General features: G+C 29.3%; 1 protein-coding gene across 1 annotated transcript in view; it reads left to right on the top strand.

Moving 5' to 3' along the window:
• Positions 1–12,129: 12,129 nt before the first annotated feature.
• Positions 12,130–19,803, top strand: part of LOC107443243 (alkylglycerol monooxygenase) — a 50,771-nt gene continuing 43,097 nt past the window's right edge. Inside the window, exon 1 of the mRNA XM_071178624.2 lies at positions 12,130–12,314. Within this exon, the coding sequence (XP_071034725.2) occupies positions 12,174–12,314 (141 nt within the window). The 5' untranslated portion in view covers positions 12,130–12,173. The remainder of the gene's footprint in view (positions 12,315–19,803) is intronic.

Raw genomic sequence — 19,803 nt, 5'->3', positions numbered from 1 at the left:
CTTTGAGTCAATTGAAGATGTGGAGCCAGCTTTTAAATGCTTAACGAACAAGACAAATGACTGTTTTTAATTTTAGTTAGCAGTTCAGTTTTTACAGAAATTGGACGACTTAGTATTTCAGAAGCATTCAACAATGAGATCGTGGGTAGATCTCATTTCTCAATTTTCATAAACCATGCTAATTTTATTGGCTTTAAATAACGCTTAAACATTGAAAAATATTAATTTTTCTTGGTGATGCAATTTTCTGTCCACCACTGCAGAAATTCAAACGTAAGCACGCATAAAAACATTTAAATTTTTTAAGTAGTATATACTTGAACTGCTACAAATTGTTTTCATGTATTCAGATTGCGATTTAACTGGTTTTATATTTCTTTTTTCATATTTAACTTTTTATTTTCGTTTTTCGAATTGAGTTTTGGATATGATAATATTTTATCCAGCTTAGATTTTGAAAACTTCTACTGTGAATGAAAAGTCGAGTAAATAAATACTAGAAAATACAAAAAAAAAGTTTTTTATTCAAGCATGCAAAATGAGCTTTATATTTTCAATGTTATATTTTAGAAAAAAGAGACATTTTTGACTAAAACGATGTTTTCATATAAGATGCATTCATTCAAAATCCATACGTTTTACTTGAATAAGATGAAAACTCCAACGCTGACAAAATTTGTTCAAGTAGAAAGGTTAATACAAATGCATACAATTTTGACTAAATGCAACAAATAGCCCATGACCAGGACTAATAATATAATAACGTTTTGTAGCATTCAATTTCCATTTAATAGCATAACTCCAAATTTTTATAGAAATTTTTAAAAAAAGTGTAGTCGTTCACGCTCTAAAAAAATCGGATCAAATTTCGATGAAAAGTACCGAGAGCCTGAGCGCTTGTATTTTTTATAGTAAAATCCATTTTTACCGAAGCTGCTTATGGAACAAAAAATTGATATACTGTAATTTGTACAGTAATACCGTCAGATGAGGTGACTTTGGGCAACGAGGGGTGACTTTGTGCAAACCGTAATTTTTTAAATTTTTGCGTCGTGCCATCTAGGGGTATTTTTTTAAGGCTCGGTATCAACTGATTTGTGTTGTCAACACAACGAACTAATGGTTTACCAAGAACTGGCAATGTAAATATCATCGTTCTTGGAAAATTGTAAGCTCAAGTTACAAACAGTTTCAAATTTTCAACGTCGCAAAATCGGAGGCTGGAAAGTCTGCTAGGTTGAAGAAGTTCTAGTTATCCTGGCCAGGAAGGAAGGTTATACTTTAAAAGTCTTATCAATTAAGCTAACAAATCATGCATAATTTTTTGTTTTCAATTATTATAATGTTAATTATTTAATAATTAATGAAAAAGTAACCCTGGGGTGACTTTGGGTAATTTCTTTCAGAGAAAAATATACCAAGGACTTATAAAAGAATGCTTGGAGCAGGAAATTATTGTGATTACTACACCAAAGAAGCGTTAAAAAAATGTTTGGCAGAAGTAAAAAATGGTTTATCCGTTTCGAGAGCGTCAAAAAAGTTCGGAATTCACCGAAACACGATTTGGAACAAAATTCATGCGAAGTATTCGAAATCTCACGGTTAATATTATTTTTGATTTTCATATTGTTATTTTTTATTTCAATTTCCATATGATAATTGTTTAAGACATTTAATAAGAGACTGTTAATAAGAGAAAATCATTCCGAGTTGCAGAGTTGGAGGCAATTTGGGGGCGTTAAATGTGGGAATTCATTTAACTGTTCATTCATGTCAATTCATATCAAATGTTTAATTGTACCTGAAAATCATGAAAAATGTTACCTAAGATTTAGTTAATAGGAAAAAATCCAAAAATGTTAAGAAATCTAAAAATTAAAGTTTTTATGTTCATCTTAAGTAGATTTGTTGTTACATAGTACATATTCATATGTAATATACTTGTATTGTACGTTAACAATGTTAAATATTGTTTATTAAACCATTTTAAGTCAAAGTGAATGAAAATAACTGAACTAAGTTATTATTTTATTGCATTGTACAAAGTCACCCCATTCCGGGGTGATTGCGTGCATTCGACTAATTGATTGTTTACAAATAATAAACATTTCAAATCAGTTCTTAACTACGTTCAATTACTTCCTAGATGGCTAACAACAAATTTTAAATTAGATGTTGTACAATTCAGCATATTTTAACCATTTTTTTATTAGGTCAAAGTTGGAACTGAAAATTTCTGCACAAAGTCACCCCATCTGACGGTACCGAAAAATTACTGAATCACTATAATTAAAGGAATATTACTGTCAAAATTACAGTATAATATTTTACTTTAAAAATGTATTTTACAGATGATGCATCCAAAGTGCCGGTATTTTAAACCGTAAATTAATCTGGAATTTTTTACAGTGCAATCCTTAATAAAATGATTCTCTTTTTTACTGCTTCCCCGTTTCTCTCTATCGCACATTCATAACTGGCGATGTGAGGAGTCTCTTCTGATTATTTTCTTCATTTATTCATTGGTTAAAGAATATTAATCAGCTTCCACATCAGCGCAGTATTGATAAAAAAATTAAATGATGCCAGATAAATTCCATATTTCCTTTCTCCTGATGCCATACTAGTACAAAAACTTCTTTAGTAGTGCATCCTTGGCTTAATATAGATTTTAAACAGTGACTAAACAGCAACAACATTAATTTAAAGGCATAACTAAACACGTGTCCAAAAAATTTCTTTTGTATTTTAAAAGGGGAGTTTTAAAATCAAGAATTACTAAATTAATTGTTATTCAAAGCAAAAGTTACGAAAGTAAAGTTTCATACGCATTAAAATCCTATCATTTTGTTATGAAAAATAATTACTAAGTTATATACCAACTTTATACAGAAGAAAAAATTAAATATCTCATTATCTTTACCATAATAGCGTGTCATTTGTTCAAATGTAACGAACATTGAAAGTCAAAAAGGGTCATTCAACTCTAATTAACTACAAATACTCCTTTCACTTTTAAATAAATAAAAACATGTTTTACTGCAACCTTTTTAAGGGAAAGCCTTATCCGCTCTTGATTTATTCTCCGACTGGAACCCGCAGCGACATTTTATTTTTAAAAAAATTTGAAATAAACAAAATTAGCCTTCCTTTCATTTTTGAGTGGCATTTAATGCCGAAATTTGCTTACAGAAGTGATTTAGATTTGATATTTTCTTCTAGAAAGAATATCAAAACATGTTTGCGGTATAAGCTCGGTCAAGGAGAGAAGCATCAAAATCTAACCAGCTTTCAATTTTAGAGGGCACTTTTGATTGATGGAACAAAACATGAATGTTTAGTTCATTTGTTTGACTATTACATGCTTAAATGTTTCATTATAAGAAAGTAGCATGATCATCAAATTTAGCGATGTCTTAAATGCAATAGATTTTTTTTTATTCTCATCTGTTTTATAGACAAATAGATCTATGAAAAGAAAATATCATAAGTGGTAAAAATTAAATTATTGGACTGAAAATTATGTAATTCTTCAATGCAATAGATTTCCATATTAAATTCTTTATAGACAAAGAAATCTATCAACGGTGCAGAAAAATAATATAATGAGTGGTAAAAATAATAATTGAAATGATAATTATAGGAAATTCGCATGACCATTCAATGGGGCAGATTCCTATGTGTGAGGAATTTTTATATGAAACTAGACATGTCTGTTTTTTCTTTTTTTTTCGTTAGTAAACAGGTCCAATTAAAAATGCAAAAAATATTATAACAAAACATAAAATAATATTATATTCGAATTAATATAAAACACTAGAGTGAGTTTAGTGGTAGATTTGTATGTCAAACTCTGTTGATGGATAAAAAATTGACCATTTGACGTACTTTTTACTACAAAAAAAGTAAATTTAAAGTTTGCTTATTTTTGAATATTCCAGTTAAGGCAGATGAATTGGTGTTCTAGCTAACTTTTCTGCAATTTTCTTTCTTCCTTTCACGTTTATTTCCATCTTTGTCACAGGGCATAGGACTATTAGATTTAGTTTCTGAAACATGAACAGGATTTCCACGGTACTTGAAAAATCTTGAAAGTCCTTGAATTTTGTTGAAAAAAATCAGGGCCCTGAAAAGTCCTTGAATTCTGCCATAGGGTGCTTGAAAAGTATTTGATTTTTTAGGAATTAAATTAATACCAATCATCCTTACAAAAAAGTAGTAAAAATAATAAATAAATTCAGAGGAAAATTATAGAAATTCTTATAAATGCAAATTTTAATTATTGATGTGAAAAGGGGTTAAAGAAGATGCAAAACTTTTCTCTCTTGAATTTTTCACACCAGATTATTGTTCATCTCTCTGATGTTTCACAGCTGTAATTTCCAGCAAGTTTTAGATTTTGCAGTCATAGTTTTTGAATGATTTATAATGTTTAATCGAATTAGAAATATGTTCAATATGCTAACTTTATTATTATGGCAGATTAATATTGTTATCCTATTTGTTCTTTTAACTTATGTACAAATGATAATTAATTTTTTATCATAATCAAATTTTTGCATAAAGTTTTTACTGCTAATAAATAAAATTTAGTTCTGCAGCTTTCATTGATTATGAATAAGCATTGTGATTCACATTAAACTTATTCCTGATTTTCAGATCAGAATTCATATAAAATGTTCTATGAATTGCAATTTAAATGAAAGCGATTAATGAATCACATGTTTAATATTACTTTAAAGTGATTTTCAAATTACTCATCTGGATTCGCATTAAGGTATTTTATAAATATCACATCATGATTCACATAAAAGTGATATATCAATCACACATTATGATTTCAATTAAAGTTATATCTGTATCATATAACGTGATACATATTTAAGTAATTTCAGAATCATGCCTTACAATTCTCATTCTAGTAGTTTACAAATCACGCAATGCGATTCTCAAAAGAGAGATTTAAGAATTACTACTCACAATTCTCGTCGAAATTATTTAAGAATCATACATAGCTGTTCTATATTAAGCATTTTTCGAATCACAAATTGCAATTTGCATCATAATGATCACCATTCACATGAAAACTATTAGCTAATCACGCAACAGAATTCACAGCAAAGTGATTTATGTATGACACAGTGTGATTAACGACTTGTTAGTTCGTGCGTTTTGTATCATTTGCTATTAACATTGTTCCGATTTAAGAAACAAACACCGCAATTCTATCTCAATTTACAAATCACATATTGTGATACGTGATTTGCGCAATCTTCGAGACTTACTTCCCCTTTCTTATAAATTTGATTTGAATATAGTGTATCTAGATTCGTATAAATGTGATTTAATGAAAATTACGCATATTCACAAAATTTTAAAAATAACGCTTCGCATTTTATGGATCTATTTTAAAGAAAATAAACCTTGGTAAGTCTTAGTTATCTGTAAAATATTGTTCTACATTAGATTTTATTATGTTCAAAATACATTATTGGTATTCTTAAGTAACAAAATAGATAATTTGTTATTAAAATTGAAACAGATATGTTAAATGAATATATTTTGATATTTTATCTGATTATATAAATTTCCGGTAACCTAAAATTTGATCTAACATATTAAAAAAAAGTATATTTTAATAACCGTGCAATTACACAAACTTTGTCAATTATTTACTATGCTTGTTTAACATAATATGCATTATTCATTCCTTGATTTTCATTAATTCTAATTCCCTTAATTAAATTTTTCATGAAAAGCTTCACTAATGGTAGTTTTTAAATGTTGGCTAGTATCCTATGTCAATAATTTTTTTTTTAAATTTTTTATTTTATTTGACAATTTGAATTTTTCAAAGTGACTTGAAACTGCAATGTAACTATCAACCATTTGAATTATTAGCTGATAAATTTAATAAATAATTTTTTTGTTGTTGTCAAATAAGCATTGTGCTTCAAAAATATACAATTTCTGCTTCTACGTAATTGTAAAATCTGGTTGATATGTATTTTAGTATATAACTGTAGAACCGGATAGGTTCTTGAAAAATGGGATTTTAGGTCCTTGAAAGTCATTGAATTGCTTTGAAAATTTGAGTGGGAACCCTGATAAACAAAAAAAGTAGACTATTTATTTATTCATTTTTTTTTTAAACAGAATCATATTTTTACTTCTGCATAGCTTAAGAGTGTTTATTCTCTAGAATTGTTTAGAATTTAAAAATGAGCTTTCTCGAGTTTTAATGTATGTCAAACTTTAATGAGGTTGAAAGAATTTTATGAATTAACAATGAGGTAATAGGGTCAAGAACGAATAAAATGTTTTCTAGTAGAAAACAATTTGGAAATTTTGCTGAATATACTAGAAAATTGTAACCTCAGAAAATGCATGGAATTTTTTCAAGGACACTCTTTTGAGCAAGCGATACTTCTAATTATGAAATTAATTATTTTTATTTTGCGAGAACCAAAATTATCGTAATTGTTCAGTTCTTAGATAAACATATTCAGGAACTGCACAAGTTGCATTTGGTTTTGATTGTTAGAATATTAACAAGTAAGAAAAGTAAAAAAAAAAATTGACAAAAAGATGTTTTTATAAATTATTTTCCTCACTCACGCTTCAAAAATAGTAGAACTATTTTAAGCAGGATGTAAGCAAAATAAGAGGAATCGGAACCACGGTGCCTCAGGGGAAAAATCATTCGCCTCCCTTTAGGCGTCCCAGATTCGAATCCCAGCAGTGGCTGGTTGATACGAATTCAGTTTTAGGCTTGTATATAACACAGCGCTGATGTAAAATATCCTCAAAGATCGACAGATCGTGTTTTAAAATCTCCTTGCCATCGGGCTAACCGTTGGAGTATTTTGGGTTTTCCCCTCAGTGTAACGCAAATGCGAGTTAGTTCCGATGAAAAATTCCTATGCTTAAAGCTGGAGTTCCCTTGTCTTCTGGGCTGTGATCAAAATTACAAGTCTATCGAGTAAAACATTGAAAGTCGTAAACTCTAATTTGGGTGGGCTGTACAACGCCGGTTATAAAATAAAATAGAAATAGAATAATCTGTAAAAAATTACAAGATAAAAGTTCGTGTTTTTGTTATTTAGTTTATAAAATGACTTAAACTATTTTTTATTTCATTTTTCCCTTTCTTAGCAAGCACGCTCCTCGCGAATTTAGAGATCACTCAAGGCGAATTTAGCGATCTCTAAATTGATCTAATGCATGAGTTTACGAGGGTTGCTATTTATATTTCTGGCCTAATAATGAAAAAACAAATGTGTAGGATCGAAATTGGTTTTATTGTTTTTCAAAATATTCTCCATGATGATCAATACACTTTTGCATGCGTTTGAACCAATTTTCAAAGCACTTTTTCCAGTCCGACTGAGGTAACTCCAAAACATGCGTTTTGAATGCATCAATCGCTTCTTCGGGGGTCGAAAATCGTTGTCCACGTAATTTATTTTTGATGAGTAGGAATAAGAAGAAGTCATTGGGTGCCAAATCAGGGCTGTACAGCGGATGACCCATCAGTTCGATCTTTCGCTCCGTCAGAAATGCCTTTATTGCCTTTATTTGAGTCGATGCGTGAGAGCTCGCATTGTCATGATGAAGCCTGTTCTTCTGCTTTTTTCGAATTTCTCCGATGACTTCTGGCAAACAAATGGTCGTGTACCATTCAGAATTAACCGTCCTGCGTTGCTCTAACGCCACTGTTGCCACATGACCGTTAATGCCGAAGAAACAGGCAATCATTTGTATCGATGTGCTTCTTCCTCGAACAACTTTTGTTGGTTTTGCCTCGTCTTGGAAGACCCATACAGTTGATTGCTGTTTTGTTTCCGGCTCATATGCATAGATCCATGATTCGTCACCTGTGTAGATGTTATACACAGCCTTTGATGTACCTTGAACGTATTTTTCCAACATTTCCTTGCACCAATCGACACGAGCCTTTTTTTGAGCGTTTGTCAGATTATCCGGGATCCAACGCGAACAAATTATTTTTACGCTCAAATGTTCATGCAATATTTTATTGATGCTAGTCATACTAATGTCCAAAGACGCCTCTATCTCACGATATGTTACATGACGATCTTGCTTTATCAGTTCACGCACAGCATCGATCTTTTCTGGCACAACAACGGATTTTGGACGACCTGCACGGGATTCGTCCTGGATCGAACATCGACCACGATTAAATTCGTTATACCAATTTTTTACAGTGCTGTAGGATGGCGCTTTATCGCTGAAAAAAAGAATTAAGTTCATCGAAGCACTCTTGTCTTGACAATCCACGTCGAAAGTTATGAAAAATAATGGCACGAAAATGTTCACGATTCAATTCCATTTTTTGAAACAGAAGAACTTTTCAATTTACTGTCAACAACACAAGTGAAGCTATAATGGTAAATCGTCTGCTGAATTTATGTTTAAAAACATCAAACTTTCGATTAAAATCGTCTGCGGTCGCCTAGCAACACTTACTGTTTCCAAGCCCAGAAATATAAATAGCAACCCTCGTATTTAAGCTATTTAAGTTTTATAGTATTTATGTTTTTTAATGCTATTTAGTTCGTTATTATAAGGAGAATATTAATAAAGTTGCCAAAAAGTTTATAAAACATCAATTCGAACATATTTCAAAAATGTTTATTAAAAGCTAAACATTTATCTTCCTTTTAAATGATACCAAAACTGATTTGGATGTATATATTTTCATATTTTTTAAAATTGTTCTCGTGTATACTAGCCCCATGAGTTTAGCGAGGACAGGTCATAAAATTGGTTGTTTTACTATTAATATTGTTACTCAATCTGTTGATATGATTCTATTGTTAGGAATATAGTTTATTAAAGTTTTAAAATTAAAGAAAAAATGCATAAGAAAATTATTTTATAAAACAACACACATTTGCTAATTTAATAGTTTTTTCTAAATTTTTCATTCCACAAAAATTAATTGAATTAAACAAATAAAAAACTAAAATGTGAAAATAAAAATTGTAAATAGATAATAAAAGAATTAAAAGTTTATAAAATGTATTTTTATTTTGCTTATAAATAACCCCAAAATAGTTAATACACATTATCACAGAGGGCTTGTTATTGATAGGTCAACAGTAACTTTGCAACGGTGTCTCCGCACTATATGTGGTGTCATTTGCTCGTTTAAAACGAATCAATACAAAAAGCATTCAACTCCTCGTGATGTCCCTTCAGATTCTAATAAAGAATTTGATGTTTTTTAAAATTGTTATGCATATTTCAAAACTTTTTTTTCTGTACCATTGCATGCGATGTCATCAAAAAGAAGAAAAAATCTATGGAATGTGCTAACTTTAAGCGGGAATCGTTTTTTCCTATTCAAGAGTCAAGTCTGCTATCTTTTTACTACCAGTAAAAAACTACTTCTGATTGAAAATGTAAATTATTAAACGTCAATGTATTTTTTTAGAAGAAGAAGTTGCAACCCTGGCCGAATAACAGGTCAACAACACTTTCATGCAATCAGCCGTTTCGAACATATTCGTTTGCTTATTTGTTTGTTTGTTCTATCAGTCATTTATCAAACAATAAATCCAATAAAAGTGGCATTTTTTCCCTTTAAGTAATAAAAGAAGCAAAATTTACTTTAAGCTGTAGATATTTTTAAATCAATTTATTATTAAGTTCGTGTTACGGGTCAATTACAATGACAATAATATAGTTCTTAACCAAAGTTCAGCTTAAAAGAAATAATTGTTAAATTAGTATGCAAAATTTGTAATCCTCCCAGATAGCCATTGTGTTATACAGACAATGATAAAATGGATCAAATTGCTTGATGCTATTTATTTCCTTTTATAAACTACAGTACCAATAAGTATTTGGTACGACTTTGTTTAAAATTTCACATATTTACATAAACATGTTTTTCAATGTATAGTACTAATACATGGTTTGCTCGAATGAGGAGACTCAGGTACTTATCCTGACGATAGGTGGTAAATATGCATGTCAACGATTTTTCAACCATATATAATACTAATACATAATATTAATGCATAATATCAGCACATAATATTAATACAAAACTAATATATAATACTAATCTATAATAATAATGTAGTACTAATACATAATACTAATATGTTACTAATTCTTAATACAACGATATATAGAACTAATACAAATTTTGGTTTGCACTAATGATGCGACCAAAATTCGAAAATCGGCAATAATTGGTTGTCTCTCCTGGCTTGCACACAAAGTAAAAAATTCTGGATCAGATTATGGTAAAGAGTACAGCATCTGTAAAATCCATTTTTACCAAAGAATTTTATTCCATAATTTCTACAGTAATATTTATTTGACTACACTGATTCAGTGATTTCATGGTAAATAATGTAAAAAATACGGTTTATAAGATTTTTTTGTTCCTTAAAATTTTATGACATTAATAAGTACTGAGACTCAGGTGTCAGTATTTTTTTATTGTAATTTGATCCAGAATTTTTCGCAGTGCAGACCACAGTCTTGACCTAAAATACCTCCAATAATAGATAAATCACTGGTCATAAAATCCTTTTATAGTCAGTTAAACGCGGTTTTCCTCCCCATGCAGCGTAAATAGGTAATTAATTTTTTTTTCTTTCTAAAGGCGAACTTTTCGAGATCGAATATCTTAGGGAATGAAATGTTCGAAATCCAATAAGACGGATCAATTTTGAACTGGTCAATTCGGCACTTCGGTAGTGCAGTCGGTTGAGGCGATGCTCATACCGCTAGTTGAAAAGCTGGGGGTAGTGAGCTCGATCCTGGTGGCAGACAAAACAACCAGCTTGCATACGCAGCGAGGTGCACGTTAATTCAGTTGGCAGTTTTTTCATTCATAAACTAACAATTTATCGGAAATTCTGGTTTTAAATATTATTGCTCTTATTATTACACATTCAGTAAGAAATTCAAAGCTGAAATGTAACTTTAATCGAATAAATTGTTTTTACGCCATGCTCTTAAGTAGCATGATAAAATTACCAAATTCCACCACATTTAACAAATATTGTTATAAGATCATATTTTATTGTTAATTACACCATATCATTAACTTTATTGACAAGCGTTACAAATTCACTTTCGAATTTACTATGAAGTATTTGTGTTTTTAAAACAATGATATTTTTAATAAAAATAAGATAATTTTGAAAATGAAAACCAAAATATACGGAATTTAAACCATTCATTTTTTTTAATTTTTCGATTATATGGTTATATATTTTTCGTTTCGTTATAAATTCTGGTTTTCAAAATTATAATTCTTATTACTACACATTGATAAAAATTACAAAACTGAAAAGTAAATTTAACAGAATAAAAATGGTTTTTATACCATGGTCTACTAAGGTATCATGATAAAATTACCAAATTTCTCAAATTTTATCACTTACTGTAAAATAATGTTTTATTGTTATGCCAAAGCGCTTTGGTGAAAATTGTCGAGCTGTTTGGTGTTTACATAGAGCCAGAAATACGATAAACCTTATAATATTCTGGTAATTCTGAGCATACTTTTTTTTTTCTCTGAGTTTTCTTTGAAGTAGTCTTTTGAAACTTATTTTTGCTTCACCATAATAGCCACATATAACGAAATTTAAAAGGACAACGTTATGATATGCCCAAAAATACCAATGATAAAATATCTCAAAAAAATATCTGAACAAATTTTTTGATTATTTATCGAGGTATTTGACAGTTTCAATATTTTACAATCACTTTGCATCAGAAGCATAGAATTCTCGGCAAAATTTAGATTAAATTTACTGTATTTGTTATAGAAAATATTAATGCGAAATCGCCCTAGAATTTCAAAGTTGTTTACATAAGTTTTTTCCAACAGTAAACTTACAAAATAAATATGTTACTTCTTTTTCATAAAAAAAAGTTTGCATATTTTATATTAAGAAAGACAAGTTTGATAACATGGACAAAAACATGGCCAAAGGAAGTAACATGCCCAAACAAGTAGGGAGAAGATGGAAAAGATAGTTAACGTGCCCTTGATGAAATCCCGCATCATGCTGCTCCCACATTGTATTCAAAAGTCAAAGATCTTAATCTCATTGACATAAATTATATGGTCCTTTCAAACTAGATTTTGATCAAAGCGGACTAAACTTTGGTCCATCGTAATGTTTCAAATATTCACAAATTTTTCAGACATGGAATTCATTTCTGAAACAGTTAAACGGTTGGGATATTTATTTTATATTTGTGATCCACGAAAGCATAATTATGAGAAACTTGAAGACGTACCAGATTATTATAAAGATGTGAGTACTGAATTAGTTTGTTTATAGATTAAACATCGAAAGTTGCAGTCCGTTTGTTCAGTTCATTGAGTTAATTAAGTTTAGTTAATTCATTGAGTTATTTTGTTTAATTCAGTTTTTTTTCGTAAACTAGTCAATATTGCATTTACTAGTAAATATTCTTAAAACAATTGAGTAAAAAATAATAACTAGATGCTTCAGATGTCTTTTAACAGTCTTAAAAACTAGTTTAACTACTTGGATAATGCATATAAATTAGTTGATGCGAGGTAAAAAAAAAGGGAAAAAATGGTTATGAACTTTTGATATAACTTTTACATACACTGAGAAAATGAGTATGGTCAAAACTACCAGAATATGGTAAAATTTACAGTGCTTCGGGTTATATGGGAAAACCAAAAAGCTCGATGTTTTTAATGAAGCACCATGGTAATGATTTTAGTAACATTAACTACAAAGCATGGTATTAAAGTATGTGATAAAATTTGGTAATTTTATCATGGTACTTGAAAGCAAAGCTTAAAAACTATTTATTTGGTTAAAAAAATTTCTGTATTGTATTTTTAATTAGATGTATGGTTTTAAGAGAACTATAATTTTAAAAATCAGAATTTTAGGTAAACCGTTACCATATATATCGAAAAATTACCAAATGAATTATTTAAATGCGTATATTTTAGTTTTATTAACCAGAATAATCGTATTTTTTCTAGAAATGCTATTACTATACAATGCGGCAATTGACCAGAATTTTTCCTTCTTGTATTATTTTAAAATCATAAATGGTTCGTATATTTTAAAACATGTACAATTTGAAGTCAGGAAGACTTATTCCGTTTTTTACATTATTATTGCCATTGTTTACTGTTTGTTTTTGTAGAACAATTTAAAAACACAATTGTTTTTTCAAATCATACCATTTTTCCATAAATTTTTACTGTTAGAGGTATTAGATCAATCGATTTACTTCTAATTTGAAGTGCTGTGGGGAAGAAAGTAACGTAGGTAATTATCTTAAATTTTTTTTTTTGTGAATTATATCGAGTATCGCTTTTTTAAACTGATTCACTGTCATACTGATCTCCATAACATTAAAATTAATTTTATTGCTGTCTTTGCATGCATTTATTTCTGTTTGTTATTTTGACCATTAGAGGAAGCGAATTATTTATTATAATCTTTGTATTTATAAAGAAAGCTGCTCGATGTAGTTTAATAAAACAGAAAGTTACGTACAAAGTAAAACTGAAATGGTTGTAAAAATTAGACAGCTGCTTTTTATAGCATGCTTGGCATTTTCTGATTTATTTCTTTAGACTTTATGTATTTTTTTCAACTTTATTAATGATACAAACTATTTTCTGCAGGACACTAGGCCTTACAGGGGTTCCCCAAGCAGAAATGACATTATGTATAGATTAATAATAATTACAGATTACTAATAATTGATTCGGTTCTCCGTAAATTATTCACGTAAGCAGGCTTCTTTGGTGTGTTATCCATGAAATCAAAATATAGAAACAAACTCAATGTTTAAAAGGACATCAGAATTTTCAGAACAGAGCCTGTAATCACGGTTCAGTTACAGAAAAAAACTGCACTCCTCTTATTAAAACCAATATTACTTGCAGGAATCATTTCGAAAATACTTAATTTAAAAAATCTTTTTAATTCTGTCAATCTCTATTTTTAATAATTTTATGTTCCATGTTCTATACGTGGTCATCTCAATTCCATAGATGTGCAATACCTTTGAATAAAAAGTAAAAGTCATACTGTAATCAACCTTTTTTATACTAATGCTTTTGGCCTCTGAAAAGAGTGACTTAATCTATGTACGATATCTTTAGGCAGGGGATGCTATTAAAATAAAGACGAAGAAAAAGAAAGAGTTCTAGTAGCGGTTTGCAGATTACATAACTCTAAGAATACCTGTTTTGATCTATATAGGATGCGGCTATTCAACTAAAAGCACCGCTTTTTCTAAATGTGATTTCCTCATTGATGTCAAAAGGAATATCTGTTTTAGTTGCAAAGAAGAAGTGCAACGGCTTAGCTAATGAAAGATCGATTACGCAAACCAGGTAGATCCGTGCCTTGAAAGATGAATTTCAATATGAAATACGCGGAAGATGGAATAAATTAACCTTTTGCTTTCCGAAAAGAAATACTAATACGTGGGGATAGATTGTTATGTCTTACATCTTCTAGAACGGTAGCCAAAATGGCACGAGGCAACCGCTTGGGATTTTTATATTCATATAGTGAGGTACCTTAGTGGTTGGGAATTAAATTGGTTGGGTCTAAAAAAATTGTTTACTTCTTTTTGTTATGGAAATTTGCATTTTTCAAAGTATAAGTTTTGTGGAAAATAATACAAGCTTTCAAAGAAAGAAAAACGCGTGAACAACACAAAGAAATTATATATTGAAAGAAAACGGTCAACGTTTTTAAATTTCTAAGAATGAAAATGGAAATTTATCAATTGAGTAATGCGTGGAAAAATATTGGCACACAAAGCTTCCGGTCACTTAGAAATAAATAGTTTTTATGCCCTGCTCTAAAGTATCATGATAAAATTACCAAATTTTTCCACATTAATCAAATTTTAACTACATGTTATAAACTCATATTTTATATTTAACTTTACCAAAGTCATAATCAAATCTTAGGTAAAAATTAAAAAGCTCTTAGTGTTACCATAGCGCCGGAAAAACGGTAAATTTTACCATATTCTGGTAGTTTTAACCATACTTTTTTTCTCTGTGAATAAAAGAAGCAAAAATTTTTTATTATCTATGCTTTACACTACTCGTTTTTCCCTCTGCTTATTTGTTTTCTTGTGAAAAACCTTCTAATTTTGTGAGGATAAAATCTTGTAATCTCTTAGGGGGAGATTACAAGATTTACAAGATTGTTAAAACCAATTTTATTCATCGTACGTATTTTTTCCTTAAAAATTACATAGCTTTAAAAGTAAAAATTTGCATATCCTACAATTCACATGTTATCGACTATTACACTTAAAATAATAAAGAATAATTAATTATAAAAATAATTAGTAGTTATTGAAAGTTATATTTCTGATTGGAACTATCATTCGATAAACGAGTTTTATAATTGCATGCTGTCGGCTTCAATTCTCTGCAAAAGCTTCATAAAAGCTTCTCAGAAGTACACAAAAAGTAAAAATAACACTAAGGGTACTAAATATTTGATTGTTCTATTGACTAAACTATTGAGACTTTATTTTTAAAAATACTCGCTTTCTGTTCATATTGTTGAAGACAAAAATCCGAATCTATCAGAAAAAGGCATGTTTATTCAGGAAAATATCTGATTACTGAGAAAAAACAATACTTAATAAAAAGTTATAACATAATACAGCAAAACAACACAAAACAACATATAACAACAATACAACGTAAAATAAGCGTTTAATTAACAGTTAGCTCCGTTTAATTTGCATATTTAAGATTGAATCTTTAAACCAATGAATTGGCTCTTAGATAGTAAAAATTAGACTGCAATTGATGTTTCTTTTTTATATACAAAGCTGTTTGCTTTGATTTTTTCTCTTGCCAAAAAGCTGCTAAAAACACAGAAAGCAATTTATTTTGCTTTTCTGAAAAATAAAAACTAATGTCAAATTTGAGGTAGAACAGTAAAATTGCAGTTTAAAATAGTCCACCTCAACTTTGTAATTACTTATAAATTGATAAAAAGAACTCACATTATTTTATTTTTCAAGCGCTTTGATTCTATAAAATATATTCGTATCATTAATTAAACCGCGCCCACAATTGATTTCTTCTAACTCCAACAATAAGAAGATTAAATCTTCAGATAAAAACTCAGTTACTCGTGAACAATAGTTCGATCAGATCCTGATTCAATACTACATATACTCTGTTCTGAAATGTTTGCATTTCTTCTCTTCTTTATTTCGAGCTCTAATTATAGATTTTTTATGAGAGAAAAAGATAAGATTGTTTTTTTACAAATCATTATTATCTAATACGCAACAAACTCTAAGTACTACTATCTAGCAAAAAAGACGTTTTCAACTAGTACTATTCATAGTTCGTTCAAACCTTGAAAATATTTAAACTACGCATTGTCAATTGTTCCATGAATTTCATAATTCGTTTTATAATTTTTGCATAAGATATTAGAATATTACATAACTTACTTTCAATGTCAATTTCTAATTGGTTCTTTATTCTTAAATGGATAGCAAATACAGAATCGACATGCATAAATAGTTTTTTTTAATACTTACAATTAGATTTTCACTTGTAAGTTCAATTCGTTTATTACCCGAATATCTTTTCAACAACAATTAAAAGCTTTCAAACATTTAAGAAGTAGAAACCTGAATTATAATGATGATTAAGGAGTGATTTAATAATTTTGAGGTTTATCGAAACATATATAAATAGAGATTTTTAATAATATTATTCTATTCAAAATATTCGAACCTTTTTTTTTAAATTCATAATAATTTTTAATATTTTTTGTTCAAATTTAAACTAAATAAAATTATTACAGATTAGTTTTGAGTTTGGCACTTTAATTTTGATTTAAGCTGACCGATCCGTACATGATGACCGATTTTCTGATGCAAGGTCAGTTCCCTGACTGGGGTCAAGGACCTGGCCTTGCACCAGAAAGGTTCCGGGTTCGAATCCCGGGTAAGACATGGATTTTCTTTCCATCTCTGTACTATCTGTCCATACTGTGGGAGCAGCATTGACCCACCTAATATGGTGCCCTTGAAAGAGTGTCCAACAAATCTGCCCTTCAGATGCATATATGACGAAAGGTCATTCTCCAGGTGGACATTGGATTTTTTTTAAAATTTAATTGTCAATCTTGCTCTAGAACTATATTGTTTGTGATTATCCTAAATTCCTCATTATTGATGACCCGATGACAATATTGATGCATACATACTCTACACTTGCAGAATTCGAAATTCGGAATTAAATTGTACAAAAATAGTGAATATCCGATCTCCGTATTTCGCTTCCTTACTGCTCAGCTATGCCCGGGCATTTTTCGTCTTTGAAACCACTGACGAAAATAAATTATAGTGGACTCATCACCACTAAGAGACTTGTTTAGAGAATATGCAATTCAAACAAATAGTAAACTTGTAATTCATTATTGTAAAAAACTTTATTCTAATGCAAAATTGTGAATTATTTAATTAAGAAATAAGTGTAATTAAAAAAAATTTTTGTGTCAGACGTGAGATTTTTTTTATAGTAAAACGCACATCACGTGTATTTAATCAGACTTAAATTCTCGGACCAAAGTTCAGACAGCCTCTATTTGTTCAAAAGAGGACAAATATTTTGCGCCTATTTTGTTTGTCTGAAAACCGAATATTTGTTTGAGAATGGTAACAAGCAATTACGTAGATTTGTAAATTTAAATTTAATAGTTAATTTTCCAAGACTTTTAACTTAGTAGGAAACAGTCTGTCTCGATTAACAAAAAGATTATACTGTCTAAGTATGTAGATTCGTAAATTTTACTTTTATAAATTATTTTCCAAGACTTTTAACTTGGTCGGAAACTGTCTGTTTCCATTAACAGATAGATTAGACTGTCTAATTAATTTGTAAATTTTAATTTCATAGCTAATTTTCCTCAAAATGCTTAACTCATTTGGAAACTGTCTGTCTGAATTAGCCGATAAATTATATTGTCTGAGTAAGTGGATTTGTAAATTTCAATTTCATAGTTAATTTTCCGAAACTTTTAACTTATTCGGAACTGTCTGTCTCGATTGACAGAAAGAGATTTCAGTTTCTATCAGTTAATCCAGTAAATTGACAGATAGACAGTTCATCTATTTGCCTTATTCGAGAATGCGCCTGATAGATTAGCTGAATTCAATTAGCAAAATATTTAAGAATTAATTAGCTGTTCAATTAGCAAAATATTTAAAAGTATTCAATCAAGTAATTTTATTAATCTACAATAAATAAAAATTCCTTCTTAAAACAAAAAAGATATTCATTTGACTTTAGATCTAACAAACAGTCTCTCAATATTTTTAATAAAAAAAAAATCAAGGTTACTAATTTGTAACACTGTAACACTCCATTTCTTTCAAATGATTCTAAACAATAAATCACTCACAAAAAATCCCAACACACAAAGCTCCTTTTCTCATCATTGATTTCGAAATAAATGGTTAAACTCCAGTTGCCCCAAGAATAACTATTTTCCTCTTATCGTGGTGTGAATATTAACAACATGAATCACGAGATTCTGTAAAACTATTTCTTCTTTCTCTTCCATTTCAAAGGAAGCGGTGTTTCAAGGATATCCTCCAATGATTAGCAATGTCACATGCAATTAGCTTAAATGATTATAATAGTATTATGCAATATTATAAAATTTTATGGTATATATTAATAATAGTGTGAGATTACTCACAAATAACTATTCATTGCGAATACACTAGACATTCATGTTTGTCTGTCAATCATTAAATTTTGGTTTTATTTGATGAGGCATTTTCTTTCCGTAGAATCATTATGGCTATGGAATTGTAAGTGCGTGTAGAAATAATTTAATTCTTTAACTACGCACTTAAAAAAATTTATTTGTTGATTTTCCTGAAAAGAACTATTTAAATTTTGTTGTTTTTATGTTCGGGGACATAATTTAGTAATGAAAGGTGACATAAAATAACTTGAACAGACTTACACTACTAGCTTGTTAATTAAAATATCACGATTGTATTTTCAAATAAATGTCAAAACATTACTTTTTCTAAATTATTTACAAATTTTCAAGGAGACCATTTTTGATTTTTACCTCAGTGTACGCTTCAAAAAATTTTCTGTCGCAGGCGTACAAAAAATTGTCTCTAGAAGAACCAATGGGGAAACAATCCTTACCATTTAGTTTGGCATAGGATTACCATTTTGGATTACAAATTGTCAGCAGTGCGCTGTAAAAAATTCCGGATCAAATCACGTTAAGAAGTACCGGCAGATTTAGGGTGCCGGTACTTTTTACCATAAAATCCATTTTTACCGGAACATAATACGGAACTAAAACTCTGATATACCGCAATTTTTACAGTAATAACTACCGTAAAATCACTGAATCACTCTAATTAAATAAATATTAGTATGAAACTACGGTACGCTACAGTAAAATAGATTTTACGGATGATTCATCCATATTGTACCTTTTAGATTAAGTGATTTTAACTTCGTGTGATGGGGCAAAATGATCAAGGAAGTTTCATTTTTGGTTTTCAAAAAATTTCCGGGACAAAGAAAGCATAGCATCTTATAAAAATGAGTTTATGATTTGATGCTATGAGAATATTTAGTTTTATACCATATCTTAGTTATTTCTTGCCATTTAAAGATGATTTGAATATTCTTCCTCACGAGTGCTACTATTTAAAGGTGACAAGAAGACTTATGTTCAACAGTTGGAGAAAAAAAAATTCCTC

Source organism: Parasteatoda tepidariorum, chromosome 6 (genome assembly GCF_982258835.1).
Source record: "Parasteatoda tepidariorum strain Cologne lab strain chromosome 6, Ptep-v5.0, whole genome shotgun sequence".
NCBI classification, from domain to species: domain Eukaryota; kingdom Metazoa; phylum Arthropoda; class Arachnida; order Araneae; family Theridiidae; genus Parasteatoda; species Parasteatoda tepidariorum.
This window is presented reverse-complemented; position numbering and strand designations above follow the sequence as displayed.